Source organism: Calidris pugnax, unplaced genomic scaffold, assembly GCF_001431845.1.
Source record: "Calidris pugnax isolate Ruff unplaced genomic scaffold, ASM143184v1 scaffold11, whole genome shotgun sequence".
Classification (NCBI taxonomy): domain Eukaryota; kingdom Metazoa; phylum Chordata; class Aves; order Charadriiformes; family Scolopacidae; genus Calidris; species Calidris pugnax.
Genome location: NW_015090803.1, coordinates 80,336 through 103,431, shown reverse-complemented (window position 1 = coordinate 103,431; position 23,096 = coordinate 80,336). Strand labels below are relative to the sequence as shown.

General features: G+C 38.0%; 1 protein-coding gene across 1 annotated transcript; it reads left to right on the top strand.

The window, feature by feature from the left end:
- The first annotated feature begins 988 nt into the window (after window positions 1-988).
- LOC106885473 (prostatic acid phosphatase-like) lies at window positions 989-14,537 on the top strand. The gene is made up of 10 exons (XM_014937688.1): window positions 989-1,136; window positions 2,474-2,569; window positions 5,264-5,350; window positions 5,660-5,812; window positions 7,962-8,060; window positions 9,171-9,266; window positions 11,645-11,777; window positions 12,858-12,940; window positions 13,819-13,925; window positions 14,381-14,537. The coding sequence occupies exons 1-10, from the start codon at window positions 1,023-1,025 to the stop codon at window positions 14,535-14,537; spliced, it is 1,125 nt and encodes a 374-aa protein (XP_014793174.1). The 5' UTR covers window positions 989-1,022.
- Window positions 14,538-23,096: the final 8,559 nt, after the last annotated feature.

The following is a 23,096-nucleotide window of genomic DNA, read 5'->3' as shown; positions in this document are numbered from 1 at the left end:
CTTATATAACCTTTTTGGGTAGCAAAAGTAGTTTTTTTTTTCAGCAATTTCTTTTAAATTATTACCTACAGAGAGCTTTTGATCACTAATAAATCACTTTCAATTTTTACATATTAACAGGGCTTTCATTGACACACAAACATAGACCAATAAGTTTGTAAAATCAATCCTGTCTCTTGCAACGCTGTCTCTGAGCTAGATTTTTTTCTTTATTCAAAATATGCTGGGGAAATGACAGAAACAACTCTTGATTTATGCATGCTGTAACAATGAGAGTGATTGCAGCAAGAGAAATCTGAAAATAAAAAATTTACCTAACTGTATGAAAATCTGGGGGATGGTTCTAGAAAACTGGCACACGCTTTGCCACTGGAGACACAGTCAATCTAATGTAGAGATGAAAAGTTCATTCATGCATCTTCATTTTTTTTGCAGGTTTACACCTGCTCCCGTGCAACAAAACCTTCTGCTCTTTATTCAGCCTACAGACCACACAGCAAAATACAGGGGAAAATCCAGAGAGCCTTTATAAAAAGAACAATTGCCAGCATTGCTCCTTTTAGCATTCTAGCACAAAGTGTTCAGAGGAGACTGTGTGAGCGTTAGGAATGAGGATGGTTTTAGCTCTTTTGCATACAACAAGAGACTGCATTTTCACTTTTGAGAAGGCTGACTGACCCACACTAAATCCTAGCTTAAATGAGTAGAAGTCAACTTCTAGTTCTTTACGTTCACCTGCCTTGCAAGTGCCAAGAGCAGGAATTAGAGGGCTCAGAGATTCCACTTCATGTTAGACATGGGACACAGAAATTGAGAAAAAGTACAACACACACTCAGTTTCATGAATGCTCTGAAAAGCACTAACCCAAGAAGGAAAAAAAGGGAGGAGGCGGCAAGCTCATAGCCCACTTTTGGCCTTTTTTGAGCACAAGTGACTCCTCCCCTCTTAGCCACATATCTATTCTATCACCACATCCAGCCAGGGACCTTGGTGTGTAAAACAGCTGAAAGTTACCCTCAGGATGAGAGGAAGGCGGCTGGTGTGTGGAATTTGGAGTCTGTGTTTCATGTTCTGCCTTTTCTGCGTCTTTCTTCACCAAACAACAGCTAAAAGAAAACTGAAGTTTGTGTCCATAGTAAGTAGAGACTTCATGGGCAAATGGAATTTCTTCAAAATCTGTTGCTTATTGCTCTTCTTTTACTCTAGGGGAGGGGGATCTTTCTGAACCTTTAGTATTTTCTGTATATTCAAATTCAATATTGCATTGAACAAAGAAAATTCCTTGATTTTACATAAGTTTTTACAATTTTGTCTCCTTCGTGCAGTCCTAGATGAACTTAACTTTCTTGATTGACAGAGATATTTTTATTTTTTTTAATAGTACTAGGAATCACAGAGAAGTCTTTTTTAAATTGTAAAAGAGGATTTTGTAACTAAATATCAACTGTGCAAAAAACTTCTTTTCTCTTCACCATAGAAAAGTTTCTACTTTTTCAGTGGTTTCAGTGGATTAACATGCAAAATTAATTTCATTATGTAAAACCCAAACAAATGTACAACAGCACTGAATAAGCAACAGTGCTGTGAAACTAATGCTATTTGCAATGATTATGACAGACCATTTGTTTGCAGGAGCCTGGATCTTGGTAATAACATTGCACATGCTTCTAAATCACGTATACTTTTTGTGCTGGAGTTTTCAAATTTCTTTCTCCCTACTTGGATTAAGAAATAAAAAAAAAATAAATAAATCTAGTGGTAAAATTTAAAAGTATATGAGATACCTATCAGAATTATGCTGGCCAAGGAAAAAAATTCATTGCAGGAAAGAAAATCTTGATGTATGTTTATAGATGTATCTTTTATCTGAAGAAATTCCAGAACAGGTTCAATGTATTCAGAGTAACAGTTTAATCTGTATTTATATATTAGACAACACTTTCATCACCTCTTCTGCTGAGAAAGTCAACAAGTGGTGCTTTAAGGCTAATTTCTTCCAAGAAAAAGCACTTCACAGCAGTCAGCCGTAGCAAACTGTATCTAAACCCACAATTTGGGCTGCTTCTTTTTGAATTCCCAGTTAGTCTTACCAAAATATTAATGTTCTAATATTTCTGGAAAATTACTTAAATGCTTCTGTTTGTTTTCTGCTTATTTAATGTTGTGGTCTATACCTCCTAAAACTTTTAAATATCTTAATGTATCTTAAAGAGATTTTATAAGTTTTTATAACTTTCAAACATTTATTTGAGCAAATTACTTTTCAAATGCCAGGGAAAAAAGATGAGTTACATTTGTCTAAATAAATCAAACAACTATTGTAGCTATCTAGACCCAAGAAAACCACCGTGAATATATTTAGCATTTGTCAGATACAGTACTCACTGTCATTACATATTCCTTGTGACTGCACTAATTGTATCCATCACAAAAATCCCAGTAACATGAAGAGAATTTAATCTATTTTATCAGGTATTTCGCCATGGTGATCATACCCCACAGGAGTTTTTTCCAACAGACAAACATAAAGAAGTCAGAAGGCAGCAGGGATACGGACAGCTTACCAAGGTGGGTTTGCTTACCTGGGCCAATATACTGCAATATTGGAACGTTGTCTGTTGACGTTTGTTTTTTGGAGCTCTGTTTTTACTTGGAGAAAGACCATATTAAGTTGCCAGACACAGATCTTTAAAAGGACAGCCAAAGAACTTACCAGAAAGCTGCAACTGAGCAGTCACTGATTTTAAATGACACTGGGTCAGCCCATTCTGGTCCAATAGGAGCCTTTGTTGAGCTATTTGATTGTAAACTGGGGTCTATACTGCAATATTGGAACGTTGTCTGTTGACGTTTGTTTTTTGGAGCTCTGTTTTTACTTGGAGAAAGACCATATTAAGTTGCCAGACACAGATCTTTAAAAGGACAGCCAAAGAACTTACCAGAAAGCTGCAACTGAGCAGTCACTGATTTTAAATGACACTGGGTCAGCCCATTCTGGTCCAATAGGAGCCTTCGTTGAGCTATTTGATTGAAAACTGGGATCTTCTGGGAGGAGCCAGGCACTGATGACTACCATAGTTCACCTGAGATGAAACACACAGATTTTTAACCATCAGTAGGACAGTGCTCACAGACCACCCTCAATCTCTGCTGAGTAGGAGTCCTTCCTAGCTTGTGACCTACTAAGATCAATAGCAGAAACTTCTCTCATGCTGTGCCAGGGAAAGTTGATTTAAAGCTCAGCTATTTTAGTGCACGCACTGGTGGAATAAAGCAGAGCTGAGCTCACACACAGGTATCAGCTGATGGCAGTAATTAGCAGCAGAGAAGGCAACTGCAGAGCCTAACTGCAGTTAACACAAATTAACTGATTTGTGTTAGCTGCCTCCCCTTGTGAATGGACCCAAAGGTGAACTCCTGCACTGTCAGGGTGTAAGGGAATATGTGGGGACTAGGTTGTTTTAACCCTATTTCTCTCCCCTCTCACCAGCACAGCCGCTATTTTTCCACAAAGATATGTTGTTCGGATGGAAAAATCCACTAGTTACTTGCCCAGGATTCTGGGACCCAGACAGCCTCCCTGAAGTAGTTTAGATGTCCAAATGTCCCAGGTAAATGGCTATCGTGCACGTGTAGGCAGACTGTGCTATGTGTGTCTCTGTTAGGCTGCTTTAAAGTCTGCTCCCATACCTCATGTCCAGTGGGTCCAGCACAATGCACATGTTTCTCTGAGGGGAACTAGTCACTTGCCAGGTTTCCACTAAAACCTCTTCCTCGACATTCTTAGGAGACCAAACTGATCTCCAATGCAAGGTCAGGCCTGTTTTCTCCCATGTCACCTCCCCTGAAGGAACAGGAGGAACAGACCAGCTTCCTATGCCTTAACTCAGCCGTGGCTCACTCATTCCACGTACACACTGAGCAAGCTGAGCACCACATGCCAGCTTGCTCCAAGGCATGGAAGGCTTCAAGAGTCAAGTGTCGGGATATAACAACACACACATTGAACAAGTTGGGGCCCAGCACATACCCCAGGAAACCGGATGCACAAGTCCAGCAACAGAAAAGGTGATCACACATGGACACACACTATGGGCTGTGTCTGGCACTCTGCATAAAGCCCTGAATAACTTGGTCTGACCTCATAGCTGCTTTGAACAAGAGGTTGGACTAGAGACTTCCTGAGGTCTCTTTCAGCCTGAATTATCCTATGATCCTATGACTTAGAAAGGGACTTCAGGAAGAAATGAATAATCACCGTACTTGAGATCCCAGTGCAGAGTAATGATTACATGAGCAAAGTTGAATATATTTCAATTTAGGCCAGGAAACACCAAGTACAATTAAAAAGATGACAATATTGAAACCATTACAGGGACATTGCATGTGATTCTCATGTCATATTTTTACAAAATTATGTTGCTAAGTTGGAAAATGTTCAGCAAAGAGCTACTAAAATGTTGAGGTTGGAAAACCCATTTTGCTGTGAGAGTAGAGAATTGTCATCCAGTTCGTTTAACACAGAGATTAAGTAAGTGACTTGATTCCATCTTATTCATTATTATTTTACTGGGAATAAGATCTGTGATGGTAAAGAATGTGTCATTCAAAAGTGTAACAAGATCCAGCGGCTGAAAGCTGGGGACATAATCAGGCAAAAACCAAGAGTCAAATGTTTCAGACGGTTGATAATAATTGACCATTGCATTAAAATACCTGAAGGCTTGAAGGACTTTTACTTGAAGCCTTCTATGCAAGATTTCCTGTCTTTATGAAAAATAAGATCTTCCTCAAGCTAAAACTGCAGCCTCCACATGGAATCACTGGTGATATTCTATGGGATTCATACCCCGTCCATGTTTTCACGGACAGGTATTTGCTCTGTCTGCACTCCCAGTCAATCAGCTGTGAGCCAGCAACAGAGCAGAAACTAGGCAGATGGTGTTGGGACATCTCTATGACTGCTTTAAATCACCCTGCCCCTCAGCCAGTCTTATTAGTTTGGATAAACACACGCACAGCTTTCCACAGAGCAAAATGCAAACCTGCATCCATCAGGAAGACATATCTAATGCTATCCAATACTGTATACACAGCAACTTTGCTGCTTTTTTCTCCTGTCTTCTTTCCTTTTCCTCCTTCACTTTAGAAAGGAAAAAGGTCTTTATCAAAATAATATGAAATATTATCTCATTTTTTGGTTGTCGAAATAGATGCACAGCATACTTCTTGAGCACCTTACACTATTCTGTTATTTTATAGCTTGGCATACAGCAGCAGTATGAGCTTGGCCAGTACATGCGGAGGAGATACTCCTATTTCCTGAGTGTTGTATACAAGCAGCGTGAGGCAAGTAATGGATCCGGGAGGGAGGATGTTTTTCATGGATGTTAATGGGACCTCCTGAACGCATGAAAGTCTGAACCTGGTACAGTTGGAGGTAACTTAATATCCATTGAATTAAATGGAATTTCAAAGTATCCCTGAAATTGTGGGTGATGGTTAACCTCATGGTCCTTCTTCACCCCACTCTACTTTAATGCCATCTTCCCCAGCAGAGTACCAGTTCCATTCTTTCGTAGCGAGAGAAAAAAAACCCATAAACTAACAGGAGAAATGATCTTCCAGAACTTTTTTCTTTTCTTTTTCTTGCTTCAGATTTATGTTCAAAGCACTGACTGCGATCACACGCTTATGAGTGCTCAGGCAAGTCTGGCCGGGCTGTACCCACCAACACAGGGCCAGATTTGGAACCCCAGAATCCTCTGGCAGCCAATTCCAGTTCACACGGTACGGCTGTCACATGACAATGTGAGTACAAACGAGAGGCACTTGCTTTCCCTTAATCATTAGTAAAATACCTAGGATATGAGATGAAGGGGCAGGATAAAGGACATGGTAAAGGCAATGAAAAGCACATTATGTTAGAAGCATTGTTCAGAAAGGCCTAATAAGCCAAGTAGAAACATTCTCAAGAGTTTCCACAGGAATGGGCTTACATATCAGGGACCTGGAGTTAACAAAAAAGGAAGAAAAACACAAGTCCTAGGTACAGATAAAAAGAATTAACCTATAATGTGATAAACCACTACAGAAGTAGATTAATTCTAAACTTATCACAAACTTGACTTACTTTGTGTTAAAAGAGGAAGTACAGCTATTCTCACTAGCGCTTCAACATATCTTAGTCTGCAGCCAACTGAAAAGACAAAAGAATTACTCTGGGATTTAAAATTACAGTGAGAATTAAGACACAGGATTGTTTTTTCATGCATTTTGAAGGTCAGTGCATGCACTTTGAGGGTTGGTGGGAAAAGTAAAAGAGAAAAGGAAGAAGGACTCTGAGTTTTAAGAGCATGAGTCCATAGGGCAACCTATTTCTCCATTCCTCAACTCCTCTCCTTGGAGCTGTAAGGAATTGTGTGGATAGTAGCTCTGTAGCCTGCATACACTTGTCCTAGAGGGGACAGCTGGGCATCTAAATGCAGCTGGAGTTTCCCATTTGTGGAAAACCTATGGTAAAAAGCTATGAAAGACCAGGGGTGTGCAGTTTGAGTCCCAGTTTGGGAGAGGAGGTTTGCAGGTGTGATGCAAGATAAATTGCGTGGGCTTGCAAGTGTAGTTAACACAGTCTGTGATGACAGGGGAATCAGGTTAAACAGAGACACAGAGCAATGTTTCTCACCTCGGGGTGATGAGAGCATGAAGATGGAAGATATGAAGACACATGTCTTCCTGTTGATGTACACAGCCTGGTGTAGAGTCAGGGGGTGCTTCTGACTGTCACAGATGGTGGTACTCCAACAAACTGTCAAGAATACCTGGCCAGTATCAACACCATGAGCAAACTCAGCAAGCAGGTGCTACACCTTATTCACACAGGGGAGTAAGTAGGTTTATTCAAACGAATCATAAAGTCATGAACCCATACACATTTTTCATACTTTTCCCCACTATTTTGGTTTTAACTCCATTCATCTTTACTACACAGACAGGCTAAGCTTGAGACCACATGTATCCTACTATATAAAACAAGTGTCCATCATTTACCAGTAAAGTCGTGCCTGTTCATGAACCTAGGGTTATAATCCAGAAATACCTTCTTACCTTCTGGAATAGGTAGATTATATTTCTAAAAGGATCGAGGAACTGCTGTGAAGCTTTCCAAGCTTTTTAAAACTTCAGGACTCTCAAGTTCTTTTAAAAGTTCTTTTAACTGTGGGACTATATAGATAGAGCTTTACTACTGTAAAAAGGACAAAAAGCACATTAGAGAAAAACACTAAGAATATATCAGTGTCAAATTTTGTTTTAATTTTTAAAAAAATTTTAAAACTTCAAACAAGAATAAAGTCAGTTTATCTTAGATAAATGAATTAACAAATTCCTAAGTTATCCCAGTCACATGTAACCTTTAACCTTCCTATGTCTTCAAATAATGAAAGACAAAAATGGGTTCTAGAAACTTCACAAGTTTCTATGATTTAGCTGAACTAAATGAAGCTGTGGTAAATCCACTTAGTACAGCTGAGTATGCACAGAGACTCCTATTGCAGTCCAGCTGCTGCTTGGTCATTTGTTACAAAAAGGTGACGGTGTGTTTAAAGAAAGACTCAACAGGAGTGAAATCATCCCTGGGGAAGGCAAGCACAAAGCACTTTGTGAGGGCAGGGGCTAGTCTTCTGTCAAGGCACAAATTTCATCTTGTGTAAATGAATCCTTTAACTTTGAACTACTGTAGCTATTACTCCTCTGAACATTTAAAGATTATTTTGTAAGTAGTCATCAGTATGACACTTACAGTCCTGAAGATGAATATCCTTGAAAACTACATTCCCACTTTATTCTTCAGCTTGTCCTAACTAGTGCAGACAATCAGAACAACAATCGTGCAAGGGTATATTGAGTTGCAGAAGGAGCAGCACCTTGCCTAATTAATGTTTTGCAATTTTCTTTTCAGTTGCTGTACTTACCTTTCTCGCACTGCCCCAAATATAATGAGCTTCTCAGAGAAACCTTTGCAACAAGGGATTTCCAAAGGCAACTCAAACAGTATAGGGTAAAGTATTTTCAGTTCTGGAAATCTAATTAAAATGTACCACTTCTGTCAACATTATCTAACAGGTAGGTTTAAAAAATGGCAGTCAATATGCTCCTTCCAGATCTCTAATCTTCACAATGGGTGTAGACAACATGCTCAAAAAACAATTACAACATTATAGATCCAGCTGGACTGGGCTATTCCCATCAATTGAAAATTGCAAGTCACAGAAAAGATAAATTATTGACTACCTTGCAAAAAAACAGTCCACCCACCTTCTAGGAGAGCAGACAAAACAAAAACTCAGATCAAATCGGTGCCAATACCTCTCAAATCACTCCAATACCTCTCTCTGTTTACTCTGATGTAAAGCAACTCCTCTGACATTTCTGTCTATATAACTCTCTGCTAGTTCAGATTCCTCTTCCACCACAAAACGCTCACAGCTCAATTCCCCAGATTTTCTTTAACAGCCTCAGTGCTTTCATCAAGTACCTGTTCATGTCTCACACACAAAGTCTTCATTCAGGTATTCACTCACGTTTTGTTCTTGCCTCCTTTTTTTTCTTTTTCCATCATCAAAATCTTTGCCATGAATATGTCTAGTTGTCTATTCTGCCGCAAGCTTCTTCTTCATAGGTTTATTCAAAATGACACTATCAAACTCACCTGTTTTTCCATAATCTTTAACCACTGACCTCAGCCATCTATCTCTGCCTCTGCATGTGGTATTAAATGCAAGTGAATCATAATTCCCAGTTTTACCAAATTTACATCGTACCTCCCTTCTGCTCAGTACTGCCATCAGAATAATTCTGATTATCACACTTCCTTTTAGCACTTTTTTGATCTCTACCAGACTTCCTCTTCTAGCTGTGTCCCCTCTAACCCCTTCTGAACATTCCCACCAAGGATAAACCACCACCATACTTCAAACCTGACCTCAGATCACCTACTTTTTCTACACAAATAGGCCAAATTCTCTTACTATTAGAGGATGGTTTATTACTGAAGTGCAAAGCGCAATGACTATCTTGTTACTAAAAATTATTAGATACTAGTATGGCAGTGTGTAGAAATGATGTAAAAACGCCCTGTGTACTACAAGTTTGCTTTTTTGTATTCCAGCCATTTCTGAAGTTTTTAGCCACTCATACAGGATACCCATTGAAGAAGTTGAACTCTGAAAGAATTTGGAAGCTCACTGACACTTTACAGTATGAGGTAAATAATGTAAAGAAAATACCCGAGTTGCAAGAGAAATATTTACACTTCCTTAAAGTTGGTTTTAGCTCTTATTTCTATTGTTTGTAAGACATCAAAAAAGGGTAGGTCTGTTCTTCCAAACATTTTTTAAGACTTTTTTCAGTTTCTTCCCCAGAAACACCTAACATCCAACTTGCAACTGAAAACCCTGTAAAGACACTATGACTGTGTGAGGCTGCTGCAGGTCACCCATCACTATAAAGAACCCAAAGCTATACCCTACCAAATCTAATATGCTGCCAGCGACTGCATAGAGAGAATTAGGCAAAAGCATACCTTTGGAAAAAATTGTCTTGTTCCATCTCCAAACCCCATCACAGAGATACACAGGAATAAAATCTGTTGTTGGCAAAGAAACATAAGCATCCTTCCACAAAGATTTATGCGAATCATATAGGCAACAGAAGTCATAATTTGTATATGGACAGCAGTGGCCAGAGTATTTTCAGGAATTAAGCAGCCATTGGAATGACACAAGGGGCTATTTGTGCAAGTTTGGGAACCTGTTCTTAGCAAAGGAACCAGGCACATCACAAACAAGTATGGATTTTATAACAAAAGGGGTATTGTAGTCCCCAACTGTCATGGGTCCCACAATCTAGTACCTCTGCCTGGGTCCTGAAAAAATCCTGAGTGCCCTTAATTTAGCAACAAGCCCCACTTCATGTCACTTCAAAGTCTAGACTTAGCTGAAGCAAGTGAAAATTGAAGAGTCTTGTGTTAAAAATGTATTGTTGCAGGCAGCATTTGCTACAAATGCTTTAATGTTTAATTATATTTAAACTCAAATATTAATGACAAATTGGTCATCAGTACTGTGATATCCCCTAGAAAACTGAGGTGGTTTTAAGGTGGATTTCACAAGCAACATGTAATACTTGGGTGCGATGCTAATGAGTTTACCTTTGTCCTGTAGTTTCTGCAAAGGTCCAACTTTGGTCAAAGCAGTCTTGAATGGGACGTTAGCCAGGGCCTTAAGTCAAATGAAATGTAACTTGTTGGGACACATCTTTGTAATTTCAGTGAGGTCACCTTTCCATATATTCCAAATGCAGGACACAGGTCAGGACTACAACTTTATATTTCAATTATTGTATCAGTAATACTGAGAAACCTGTGTGTTAGTTGTGGTTTTCCTTCTAGTGTGTTAGATTTGATGAGCTTTGATCTTTCATGCCACTCAATGGAGAATCTTAATTAAGAAATCTTCCATAAAAGCCACTCTCACCCTTTCAAGTATACAAAGAGAGTTTTTAAATCACAATTAATGAAACTACAGTAGTGTGCATCTCTCTGTATTTGTTATTATTGGCTTTGTGTCATCTGACTTTCAGGTAATCTGGAGACTGAGGTGCTTACTTGCCTACAGCACTGTCTTAACCAGCACACAACTAGCCAATTCTTTCCTCAAGATACAAATCACGTTTGTTAAAAGAGAAAGTGATACATTGTGACCTGAGTTGGTTTAACCTCACAGGTTGTATTCTTTCAACTGTTTAAACAAATCCTTTAAAGTAGTTGGCATTTTACTTAGAACTCATTAGAAGAACAGTCCTTCTGGTGAGCTCAGTCCAATGGCTCACGTTCACAGAGGTTGCATTGAACTAAGGGAAAGACACCAACCTCATTTAAACAGGAATTCAGGGCAGTGCAAACCAGGAGTGTTGGGTATATCTTTCCTTCACACAGTTGTGACCATTCTTGGGCTGCATCCCTAATCCATTCCACTTCAGCTTCAGGACCATATCAGTATACATAAGTACAAATTCCATCTATATGTCTAATCCCTATACATATAGCTCATGCTCTGGTACAGCCAAACTACAGCTATACATATTCCTACTTGGTCTCTGGATCTCACTTATTCCTCACAGCTGCCTTAAAATCCTGACATCTGTATAGGATTTGTTTCAGTAAAGATCCCAGATATACCTCAGTAGATGGCTGAAAAAGAAAGAGTCATAAAGTGAATTTTTTGCACCTTACAACTGCATAAGCAATTGGCATAAATAACGGCAGTTACTTTTTGCATAGTAATTTTTACTATTATATTTCCTCTTCTTGTTGAACACTGCCCTTCAAATTTGTTTTAAGCAGTGTGATGCTATAAATAAGAATTCTACAGCTGTCTAAATGCAAAATACATTTTATTATTATGCAAAAGAATTCTACAGCTGTCTAAATGCAAAATACAGTCATTATTTTATTATAAAGAAAAAACGTTACTTGAGTAAAACATCCTGAATTTGTTCTGACAAGCATTTTGTGCCATAACAAACAACATTCAGCAGTAGGAACCAGTAACAAAATCACCATGTTTTCTTTCTTCATTGTAGGATATTAACAATTACACTTTACCTGTCTGGGCTACTCATGGTGTCAGGACCAAGCTGATAAAGCTCTCAGAATTGTTATTGCGGGCAGAATTCGGGTTCCACAAACAAATACAAAAATCACGTTTGCAAGGAGGTAAGCCAAATTCTTACACCACTTAAATCCAAGAGTAGAATAGGAAAGAAAAAATGGTATTTAATAAACATTGCTACTGATTTCATAGTATAACTATGAAAGATGCCATGATGTGGATATTGGTGAGCAGCATTGAAAGATTTTGATTAATGGGAAGAGAGATGGTGAGGATATAAATAATGAATATCCTAATTCAACAGTATAAAGGTGGTACCTTTATACTGGTTACACTGCATAAGAAATCCAAAGTCATAAACAGATTCTTACTGAACTGAATTAAGTCTGAATTTAATATAATCCACCATGCTTAATGTACTTAACAAAATGTTATTTGTAATAATCTCTAGCATGGTAACTTTCTTGCCTGACAGTCTTTATATTCCAATACTGAGAGAACTAAAATGAGATTATTAAACTGCTTCTGAACTCAGCAAACAGTAGTTGAAAAATAGTTTATTAGTTGAATAAATAGCTGAAAAATAATTAGCTGAAAAATACTTTATACCTTTTTAATCACTCATCCTCCTCCATTCATCCACTGTCACCCTTCGGGCCTTGTTTCTGTTTGTACAGTCAGGCTCTGTGAGCTACAAGAACAAATCACATATAAGCACAGCCATTGATTTAAATACCACAGTTTGTCTTACAACTTTTCAGCAGTTAACATTAGCAAAATACAGACAAACATATAATTTAAGAAGGCCCAGAGTCCAAAGGATTTGCTCATTCTTTTTCTGTAGAAATCAGGAAGTCAATGGAGCTACACACAAAGAGGGTAGTATTCATTACTCTGCTCTTCTAGAGCTGTTCTGCTGGCAAAAAGCAGCTGTGAATGCACTGTTTGAAGCTCCTGAGGCTATTAGAGATCCCCAAAACATTTTACCCAAAAGCATAATAGGCCCACTGTTCATATAAAAGATAGTATCAGAATTAACCAGGGCACTCTGCACAAATTGCCTATAAAGTCAATTGAATAAATCTGGTGAACTTAAAGCCAGATTGTGTTAAAACAGTAACAACTGATAGAGATGTTAACGCCAGCATCCCTTTCATTGCCATTGCTTCTGCATTTTCTTCCAGGTGTTCTTTTAAAAACTATTCTAAAGTATATCTCAGATGCTAGAAAGCCTTCACACCAGCAAAAAATGGTTATGTATTCTGCGGTGAGTCCTTTCTGTTTCTTTTATGCTCCCTTTCTGCAGTTATTAAATGCAGTGAATGCCATGAAACTTTATTTCCTTCATAAAATACACTTACAAGCATTTTTTATTAGATTAACTTAGATATCATTGGTTTATTTTCATTCTTTAATGAACAGATACTACTTTAAAACCTGCAGCATTTCATTTTCCACCTGATGTCATGACTTGTTTCATTGTAATATCGTTTTGAGTGAGCAGAGAACTGGGAAAACCATGCCTTATCTTTTACTGAACCTCTATCACAAAGATAATTTAGAAATAAACCTCCTGCTTCCTGCATCTTTTTCAGATGCAAAAAGAAAAAAAATAAAAAGAAAGAAAAATCAAGTTATAGTTAGCTATTTTAGAAGTTCTTATGACAGCAGTTAATCAATTGTGACTTTTTTGTTTAGAATGTGCAAACACTGACATTGGAGAAGGAATTTTTTTGATTGCTCTCAGTAAAAAACTATTTCTAAACTGTGGTTAGATTATGGCCTGTCAGGTATATATCAGCTAAAGAGCTCACTGAGCTGATCTCTAATACTGTTTTACATACAAAATCACCAGTTCATTTTAAAAGAAATTTTAACAGCTCCTACTGACTTTGATAAAAACTGCAAGTGACTAAGACTTCTAAATATATACATATATATTTACTTTATATATGCAGCATTTCAGTTTGTACAGCCATAAAAGGACAGTATTCGCTCAAGGTTGCAGAAGGCAGAGGGCAAGTATTAAAGAGGCCACACAAGTAATATTAAGTGGACAGATAATGTGCTGGACATATTGTTCAATAACAGGTACATGCAATCATTTTCAGTAGGCCTTTAATTAAAGGTTTCTTGTATTTACAGCATGCAGCCACCATTGTTGCCTTACAGATGGCACTCAATGTCTTCAATGGGAAATTGCCTCCTTACAGTGCCTGTCATTTTTTTGAACTTTACCAGGAAAAAGATGGGCAAGTATTTTGAGTTGTACTGTTAACATATTCTTTTTCTAAAATGCAATTTACTGATACCCCAGACGAATTAAACTAGATACACAAGGTTCACTACACAGGAAAAGATTATAGATTGATTTTAATTATTATAATTGGACTCAATTTAGCAGTTATTGGCAGTAGCAGCCCTACAGCCTGAAAACCCTCTATATATTGCTTCATTACAGTGATGAGGGGTTTTACTCTGCCCTTTTTATCATCTATATAACTTCTTGACTCTCTACCAAGAAGACAAACTACATTAAAATTGGTGCTGACCATCTGTTGTTTAAAAAGATCTCAATGATACCTATTAATAGCCAGCCAAATAAGCTGGCTAAAAGATTGTTCCAAAGTACAATCACTACAACATGGAAAGGCTGTGTGGTTCTGCATACCTAACTCTATCTTGGCCCTTCTGTATTTTGAAACAGGCAATACACCATAGAAATGTATTATCGGAACAATACTTTGAGAGATCCTCACCCCCTCACTCTCCCTGGCTGCAAATTTCGCTGTCCTCTGGAGAGATTTACTCAGTTGGTCTCCCCTGTCCTAGTACATCACTGGACAAGAGAATGTAGGATGTAGGACAGAAGAAGAGGTAAGTGCTTTGGGCACATGTTCCCAAAAGTAAAGTTAGGATGACATCTTCTGCCAAAAGCTCACTTGAAGTAACAATCATTTTCATAAGGGTCTGATCTGAAATGAAAAATTCCCAGATCCAGTGAGACAGATTGTACCCATGGCCATAATTTCTACTTCATTGGTATATTTATCTACTCCAGCCCAACTTCCTGGTGAAATGGAATCAAGACTGATTAGACTTTAGGATATTATTTTTCATTGGCTTTTTGGTTTTAGTACAGTCAAAAAGACCTTCAGTTACTGAGGAAGCAGATACAAATGCACTGAATTATCACAATTCACCTTACCTTCTCTAACTGTAGAGTATTTGTCTGAGCTAATTAACAACATTATGCGTTCCCTTGATTTTAGAAGACATTCAGAGATCAAAACAGATGAATATTGAATAGTATGCCAAACTGGTACTTACCAGAATGTCAATCATATACAGCCACACATTGGCATACTAACACATTCCTTAGTAAGTTGTCTGTATCCCCATATTAGGATGTTTAATGTTCCATTTTGACCACTGATGATATTCACATTTGCAGAAAGAGGGAACGTGAAGGCAGAGAATTACATTGTCACTCTTATATCTAGTTCTATATTCCCTAAGGGAGAAGAAAAGCAAACAGGCCCCAGGATTCAAGTGTCCCAACTTTTTTGACAATCAAATGTTGTACCTGACATTTAAAAATCCCATATGGCTTTCTGAATCACTGTTCTCAAGCCAAACTTGAAATGTCAGAGATCAGAAGAATGCAGGCAAGCCAACTCACCTGGTTGCAAATTGGTTTCTGTCAAATATCTTGAACCTATGAACAGACTGGAGATAGTTTAGCCAGAATGAATGAACAGTTAGCAACTAATGATTCACTAAATACATTTCTTCACTGTACTCACTGCTCACAAATTCTCAGGAAACATATTAGGAAACTAACACATTTAATTGCAAAAGGTAATTCATCAGGGAGAGGAGAAGGTTGGTTCTGAAGATATTTTTTTTTGGCCAAGCAATTAATACAGTAATGGAAGATAGTGGTAAACACTTCATGTCTATACTGTGGTGCTTAGTAATCTAAGTTTTATGGAAATTAGTTTCCCACTTTCACAAAGCAAACTCTGTAACTGATTGGGTAAATAAACAAAAAAAATAATTTATCATATAATCAAAATTTGGCATTAATAAAGACAGAAATATTTAGCCTTTAAGTTCAACACAAACTTCAACACAACATTGTTTCACGTCTCCAATTTTGCTTAAGTAGAAGTTAGATGGCATTCAGGCATTTTATACCAAGTCAAGCATTACTGCTCACAACTGCCTTCATTAGCAATCCTGAGTCCCGAAAACACGTATGGGCCACAGAAGAGATTACAGCCAGAACTGATGCTCCAATCAATCATATCATCATATCAAAATGTGTCATTTTCCAATATTTTACCCTGGTTCAGAATGGTTTCGTCTCAGTAACTGCTGGGGCCAGATCCTAATGTTGGGGCTCATGACTGTTTTCGTGCAGGCAGAAGTTTTAAGCTCTCTGCTGTGCAGGAGTGACACTTGGGGAAAAGCCAAGGCACTCTGCCCCCAGGGTCCACACGGCAGAGCGCTGGTAGGGGGCCTGCACTGTGCTAAACCACTGTTCATTCCCAGTTCTCAGTGAATGCAGATAGGCTGGAACAGCTGATCTTTAACACCAGGAACCTAAACCAAGCTGAAGAGCGATGCAAAGAGTTTACACGTCACATTTACACCTAACTTACACAACTGCAACATCACTGACTTCAGCTGGTTTTGGCTTTGGCAAAAAATAATCTAAAATATTGTCCTTTGCTACTGTATATCTTAATACTTTGATTATACATGCATCAGAGCATTTGATGAATAAAGGCCATAAATGTGATTTTCTGCAATGAAATCCAGGAGTGTGACTGAGCTCAAAAGTTTACCTTTCTATTCTCCATGGAGACACCATTTCCCAAACATAGAGCTGTTTCCAGAAAATGTTTAATTGAAGTTTCATGGAGAAGGCTACTTATGTCCCCAGTACAGGGCAATACAGGGGTTAGGCAAGTATTGCTATTACAGGTCACACAAGAGATTACCAGTATTTGAGGGTGCTATAAATCAGAGCCAAGTTTCTCCACAGGATGATGACCACAGCGTGGAACATAGGAAGTGAAGACAGCTCAGTGTATTTGGGAAGGAGATAAAACACTTCTCTGTGCTCTTTTAGCAGCTCAGGAAGGCTTCAGTGTGGACTGGCTCCCCATTTCAACAGATTTTACCTAATTCCATCAAAATTTGCTACTCTTCTTCACCTAGTCTAAGCTACCCACTTGTTGAGATACTATTAACAGATTTGCCATGTTTCCAAAGAATGAGGCTGTGTGCTAAGAATGATTCTCTCTTTTTGTCTTACCTTTAGGTGTTCCCTCCATGATCTTCAGTGTGATCAGCTTTAAGAAACAACTCCTCCCACACTGTGATGTGACTACGGTCTAACATTTCTCATGAACTTCCATCAGCATGATCAACAGTCTCCTGATCTCTATAAAAAGAAAACTTTCTTTAGTACAACAAATCAAAATTATAGAAAGCTGTGTCTTATCCTTTATGAACATTTGCTTTATTTTATCAAGTGGTAAAACCCAGCTGCAATATGAAACCAGAATGATTTTTCAAGATCGATTCATTCCAAAGGGCCTTTGGCCGAACTAATTCAAGAATGTAATCATAATCATATTGTTTTGAAGGGCTGTAGCCTTAATTTACAGCAAAATTAGAAAACACCTCTGAAGGAATGTTGCCCTTTATTTGAAGCATGAGACAAGAACTTCCAGAATTGGTGAGGGAAGCAGTGGAGCCCCCAAAAGGAGGAGTCATTCCAGTGTCCTTATACTTTATTTTATTCAATAAATAATGAAGCATTTTATACAAACATCCTAGAAGCTACAAAAAGGTTGTTCACTTACCTAAGAGATGTGTTTATTTTTCTTTTCTCCGTCTTATACACCCTCAAATATCCCACCTCTATACAGAAGGAAGGTGAGACTTCAGGAAGAACAGATCATGGATCTAGACCTAAGAGAAGCCTACAAACAGCCAGGCTGGCTCCTATGAATACTTGGCAGACAATAACTGGCTGACCCAACAAGGCTTTCAGCTATTGAGCCATGCTATCTCTTTCCAAAAAGACAGTAGGGCCAAGTGTCAATTTGGAAAGAAAAATCATTTGTAGTTTCAAAGAACTTTTCAAACATGTTCCTTTTGTTATGTTACCTTGATTGTATGCTCTGATCTATCATAGAAAGTCTGTGCTTCAAGGAATATTGTAAGTCCATGCTGGTTTTGACACTAACAACAAAAAGATCCTACTGGCAACACAGAATAAAAAAATGTACAGCTACATGCTAATTAAAACATGCATAATGTGCTGGGAAATCCTTCACTAGTTACATTTTCTTATATTGCTGTTGTGAAAACAGTTCATGTTCTTCCTACAGAAGTTGTACCAGAGCAATCTGCTACAAGTAACTTGTGAAAATAGTGGACACTTCTTTGCTTGAAGAACTGGGATATTTTATTTATTTTTTTTTCCCACAGGAGATAGGACGTTTGAAATCACCTGCAGGTCATTTCAAAGAGAACCAGAGTAATAGATGAGATGCAGAAAATTTTTACATTCTATCTTCCTTTCCTTGGATCAGGTTTTTAAAATAGATGCCAAGCCTATTAAATGTATATTCCTTTTTAGAACTACAGCATAAGCAGATAACTGCTACTCCATAAGCTACAAAAGAACAAAAAGATCCTTTTCCTCTCTAGCAAGAATATAAGTTTCAGAATTCTCACCGTAAAAGCCCACTCTCTTCTCAGCAGGGCTCAAGCAACAATTCCTGTGCTTCCCAAACCAGCATAGGAAACACAGTTCAGCAGGAAGAGTTGTAGTGAGATTTCACAGCAAAGTTCAAACACATACACAAAACCAAATTATTCCCTCTAGTGAAAAAACGCAACCCCTTTTACCATAGCATCCAAACAAGGGTTAAAATGTTTTCCAGCAACATGAGATAACCAGTTCTACCTGCTTCTTAATGCAAAGAAGAACAAGCTTGTTTTCTCTATACTACCTTAATGTTCATAATACATCAGCAGAAAGTCTTCCTAGGTCTGGCAGCCCTCATAAGAGAGTTAGTGCAAGCTATTTAAATGATTCATCTCAAAACTGCGTAGCTGATCATCACAACTCCCTTAACAAGAAGTAATTAAAAAAGAAATTGCTAAAAGAAAAAGGAATAGAGGAAAATTTAAGACTCTAACTTTTATCCAGCTTTAGACTACTAACAAGATTGTAACCTTGGCTGCCAACACCAAATTCCTAGGCATCCTGTCTTTTATTCTGAGCCTGCTCCTATTTCTCCTTTTTCTGAACTTGTGCCAGCTTCAGTTGCTTTTAATGTTCTGTTTGCCAGATGTTTAGCAATGGAATTTCAAGAGCAGTAAATGTGGTCTCACCCTTCTCCCATCAGAGGCAAGGGTAACTACTTTTCTGCTGGTTTCCTAGATTGGACAAGGCTCACACAGAAAATGCAATAATTAAAAAAGAAATTGCTAAAAGAAAAAGAAATAGAGGAAAATTTAAGACTCCATCTTTATCCAGCTTTAGACTACTAACAAGATTGTAACCTTGGCTGCCAACACCAAATTCCTAGGCATCCTGTCTTTTATTCTGAGCCTGCTCCTATTTCTCCTTTTTCTGAACTTGTGCCAGCTTCAGTTGCTTTTAATGTTCTGTTTGCCAGATGTTTAGCAATGGAATTTCAAGAGCAGTAAATGTGGTCTCACCCTTCTCCCATCAGAGGCAAGGGTAACTACTTTTCTGCTGGTTCCCTAGATTGGACAAGGCTCACACAGAAAATGCAATACAGGGCTGAGACATTCTTCATGATTCTTTTTAGTCTCCAGTTCTTGGTTTCTCCCCTTCTTCCTCATCCAAATCCATCTCTCAAAAATTTTCAGAACAGCATGAAGACCCTTCTTCTGTCCCACAGATTTGTCTGATATGGGGGCTCATGGAGATAGACCCTGGCCCCAGCACTTCAGTTCAGCTATGGAAGTGTATCCTAGGTGAGGGCACTGCTCACAGAACACCAATAGAAGGTCCTCCTTTTCCATCACATCATTAGACCATGTTTTCTTCCCTGCTACATGCCCCAGTGAATGTAAACTGAACATTCTGATTTCTGTTGAGCAAAATTAAACCTCAAATTTAATTTCCAAATTAAGATACTTCTAAATTATTTTATTTTCCTAATCCCTATTCAACAGAAACCCCAACACACGTGTTCTTTATGATATATTTCATTCTTCTATAGGACTATCACTGTAGAAACAAGGAAAGGAAGACGTTCTTTATACCTTGCTAACTCCAAGGAAAAATAAAAATCAGCGTTCATTAACGCTGAACCATCAAGCCCAGATCTTGTTGTATGAATATAAATTGGGGATGTCAGTAAACAAATAAACACACTCTAAAAGATGTTTTTGTACAGCTGCACCAGCTGACTCCATTTGAAAAATCTGTCCCATAGTCTTTTGCAGGTATGAAATCATGAACAGTTTCATTTCAGTTCCTCTTAAAGAAGAAATGAGCCAAAAATTGCAGTTCAGCTTTGGAATTATTTAGAATGCAAAGGAAAAGATGGGATTTCTTTTATATCATGTTGTAAAAGCAGGTTCACATGAAAATGCAACTCTCTCCCTTCTTTCACAAACAGTGCATAGACAGTCCAGTCATATTTTAAAGAAGACTTGCTACAATAACCTGAATAGTCATAGATGCTGTAATATAGATGTAGCTTGTGATGTTCACTGTTTTTCCTGTCATACACTGAAATAATGTCGGCAAGATGGGGAATGAACAACAGTTATTTTGTGCTGCCGGGAAAATGTGGAAAAAACTTAGAAATTATTAGAAGACACTAAGTAGACACTTTCTTCCCCCTGCTTGCCTTAGAATAGTAACTTTGTGCTTAGGGCATTTTATCCTGTAGTGCAAGGTCTAGGTTCATGTCCTGTCACCAACCTAAGTAAGTTAATTTTTATGAACTCCTTTGTGCCTTCCCACTCCCCACAACTGGGTGAAATCACCCCAACACAGGACCACAACACAGCCTTTCGCTTTTGTTATAAGCGCTTCGAAATTGTGCTTGGAAAACGTGTCACTTTGGTTACTGAAACCAAAATTTTTCTTTTCTTTCCCATTTTCAGCTCAAAAAAAGCTTGGGAAAAAAATGATCGCAGATAAATCCAAACTAGGTTAAGTGCTGATGTGCAAAGTCAGTCAGTGACAGAACCTGAGCTGTTTCCCCATGTGAGCAGCCTGGTCCCTGAGTGCAGGCAGAAGTTTCATGTCCAGCTGCCTTGACTGCAATGACTTCCACCCTTTTGCTGCATAAATTGTGCTCCACCAGCAGCAGTTACCTAAGGTAACCCTTGTGTACATTCATGCATGGGTTCTTTAGCTCCCAGTCCACTTCAAAGGCAACCTAGCTATGCCTCAGCAAGTCTTCCAGATAGATACGTGCGCTTAAAATGGACAATTGTGTTTAAGCTAATTCTACTTAATGTCATAATTTCATAATTAAAATATATGTCAAGGAGACAAATTAGCATAAAGATGATTCAAATTGTTTAGGTCCACTTGCATTATGATGCCCGGAGAACTGTAACTAGATTGACTTTGGAATGATTTATTGTTATTTTGAAGCAACTTTTCCCCAAAAGGATAAGGATTTCATTGTTGCAGAATATGACAAGTTTATAGCTGTCAAATGCACAAATGGAGGCAATACAAGATAAACAACAAAATTCCCAAATGAAATACGTGCTCCCAACATACTCACAGATCCTGAACACCTGCAGGATTCCTACAGAACCTTCTCTTAACCACTATGGCACATGAATGAGGGTATTCTTTTATTTAGGAATGTGTAGAGATTTATTTAAGATGTTGCGATGCCCACTCTTCTGGGCATTAAAAAAACCTCACTAGTGAAGTATATGTGCCAAAGGAAAAAGTGAAGCCACAGAAAGCAGAACTTGTTAGTATATGCTTTGTCTTGGGTTAAAACTCTCATTTTTTAACAGGTATTAGCAAAGATTTTCTATAAAATGCAGTTGTTACATACTTTCAAACATTCCTGAATGAATGCCATTCATCATCACAAAAAAAATTACTTCATGTCTAAAATGAAGTTACTACAAGGGTTCCATAACGAGACCACATTAGTCAGAGTCACTTATCAAAGAAACACAATAAAACAGAAAATCTTATAAAAACTAATCAGTTATGAATTTCAAGGTAAGGCCTTAGGAAGGACAAGAAAAATTTCTGAGAGCCAACAACCAGCTAACTAAAATCTAGATAGAAGTAAAAGGTAAGACATCCTTTCTTTATTTTTGAGGCATATTAAAATATTCTAAATAAAGTATATTTTATGACCTGCATTCTTAAATTATAGAGGAAGATGATCAGCTGACCTTTTCAGAAAGACAAAGTATTATATATTTATGAAATATGAATTACCCTCTTATACCTTCTGCATAAGCACAATCACACCAGGAGACACCAAAAAGGAGGGTGGGGACATAAGAGTGGAGGAAGAAAGAAGTTCAAGTGCGTGCTGAAAACTGGGCATGGATTGAAAAGAGACATGGGGAAGTCTGGGAGCTGTGGTCCCTCTCCCTTACACTCCCGTCCGTCAGAGAAAATGGGTACACAATGGTCAATTACACAATTCAGAGAAGAGAGCACTTGAAGCTTAGTGGGGTTTAAGGCCCTAAATACAGAATTTCTGGAAAATGGTAAAATAGTTGTTGAATAATGTTGTAGAGAGCTCAACAGAAAACCCTGAGAGAGGTTTGGGTATGACAGGAATGGGATGACTCAGACAATACACAGAGGATCTTAAGTTTTAACATTTAGAGAACTCTATTTATAGGTCTCTGCAAACTGTAATTCATTTACTCAGAAAATCAAGTCTAGAAGTATCGTTATTTTATAGAGAGGAACTCAGCAGAGGCAAGCTGAGCAATCTTCTCAAAGCCAGTGAGCTGTTAGGAACATTACTCTCAATCAGTAACAATAAAAATGTTGTTTTAGGGTTTGCTCACAAGAAATTTCTCAAGAGAATTGAGGCCAAAACAGAACATGACATAGGAAGTTATAAAAGGGGAAGTCTAAGTATATTCCAAGGGAAAAGAAAAGCAACACTCATAAATTGTAAACAACTGCTGAGCAAGGAGCTTAAAGAACATACTTGTTGCAAGGTTTATTCAACTATTTTATCTGAGAGACTGGTAATTTTAACCTATATGAAATGTTTGAAATAATTGCTCTGATTTCACAGTGACAATGTAGAAGAGGAAAGAAAAAAGGAGGGAAGGGAAGCTGAAAAGAGGACTAACTGAGCAGCAAAGAGAAAAGAGAAACAGTATGGCCTGGCTCTTGGCTC